The sequence below is a fragment of the Pteropus vampyrus genome, unplaced genomic scaffold (genome assembly GCF_000151845.1).
Source record: "Pteropus vampyrus isolate Shadow unplaced genomic scaffold, Pvam_2.0 Scaffold763, whole genome shotgun sequence".
NCBI classification, from domain to species: Eukaryota; Metazoa; Chordata; class Mammalia; order Chiroptera; family Pteropodidae; genus Pteropus; species Pteropus vampyrus.
The window spans coordinates 24,498-25,757 of record NW_011889544.1 but is presented as its reverse complement, the minus strand read 5'-3'; the positions used below and the strand labels follow the sequence as shown (position 1 = coordinate 25,757).

At 49.6% G+C, this 1,260-nt stretch overlaps 1 gene segment (V, D, J or C); it reads left to right on the top strand.

The window, feature by feature from the left end:
• LOC105309532 overlaps nt 1-864 on the top strand; it is a 6,197-nt gene extending 5,333 nt beyond the window's left edge. Inside the window, 1 exon segment of the V gene segment in view lies at nt 754-864. Within this exon segment, the coding sequence occupies nt 754-864 (111 nt within the window).
• The last annotated feature ends 396 nt before the right edge of the window (nt 865-1,260 follow it).

Below are 1,260 nucleotides of genomic sequence, written 5' to 3'. Positions count from 1 at the left end.
GTTTCAAAGTCACCATCGACCAACCCACACAAAACCCCAGCCTTTGCGGAATCATTCACTGTCAGGAGGAGTCAAGAGAGACCGTGGAGCAGTCGCGATCATGAGCTCCACGCAGTGATGCGGAGCATAAAGTCCCTGAGAAGAGAAGGAAACATCTTGTTGATGGGTCTCTCCATAGGGGAGGGAGTGGTGCCTCTCCCACTTTCAACTCCTGATTTCTAGACCCATGAATCCTCCCTATGAAAGAAGCAACAGGGTTGATTGCACGCCGACTGGAGCACATGCAGCCTCCTGGAGGACATTGCTTCCATCCTGTAAGGGTTGCCCCTTATCCGGCTCTGTCACGGAGCTCACAAAGGCCCTTCCATTCCAGATTTTCCTGTCTGTGTTTTTTCTGGTCCTGTTCGGGCATCATAAAGGTAAGACTGCGGGTATTGAGACAGGGTGCTGGCGTGAATACCTGCAAAGGATCTGGATATATCACATTATCCAGGGATGTTAAAGAACTGTGATTCTGTTATATTATGTTCTGGTGGTCAGAGGCTTCCAGAGAACTGAATGCATAAGTAAAATTTCAGCTGGTCTATAATCTGAACGTCTGTTTTCTCCAGAATTCAAATGTTGACATCTTAACCCACGAAGGTGAAACGATGAGTAGATGGGGCTTTTGGGAGGTGATTGGTCCTGAGCTGGAGCCTCATGAATGGGATTAGTGCTCATAATAGATGCGTCATCCCTTTCCGCTCCCAGCAGGGAGATGGGACACAGCCAGATGGCACCAGCTATGAACCAGGAGGCCGGTCCTCAGCAGAAGGCAACCGCGTTGATGACATGATCTTGGAATTCCTGCCTCCGGAATGGTGAGGAAGAAATTTCTGTTGTTTTTAAGCTGCCCGCTCTATGTCATTTCTCTTCCGGCAGCCTGAGCACATGGAGTGGCTGGTACTTGGGTGAGGAGGGGTGTCCCGGGAGATGTTTCAGTCAGAGAGAAAAACACACGGAGACTTAGACAGAAAACACCATGAAGTGTTTGAGGTGGTGAGGAAAGCTCAGATTCTGTGGAGCTGAGTGAGAACAAGAGTGGCCTGAACCATCTGTTTCTGTCTGGACTTCCTGTTGGAAATTCGCCCCTCTCCGCACGAGGCCCAGGGGGCTTGTGATAAAGTCTGTTCTTAAAATGTCTTTTCCACATCATGACAGGGTCTGGCACTTGAATCAAGCTCAGCTGACAAGGGCAGGACAGTTAAGCACCAAGGCACA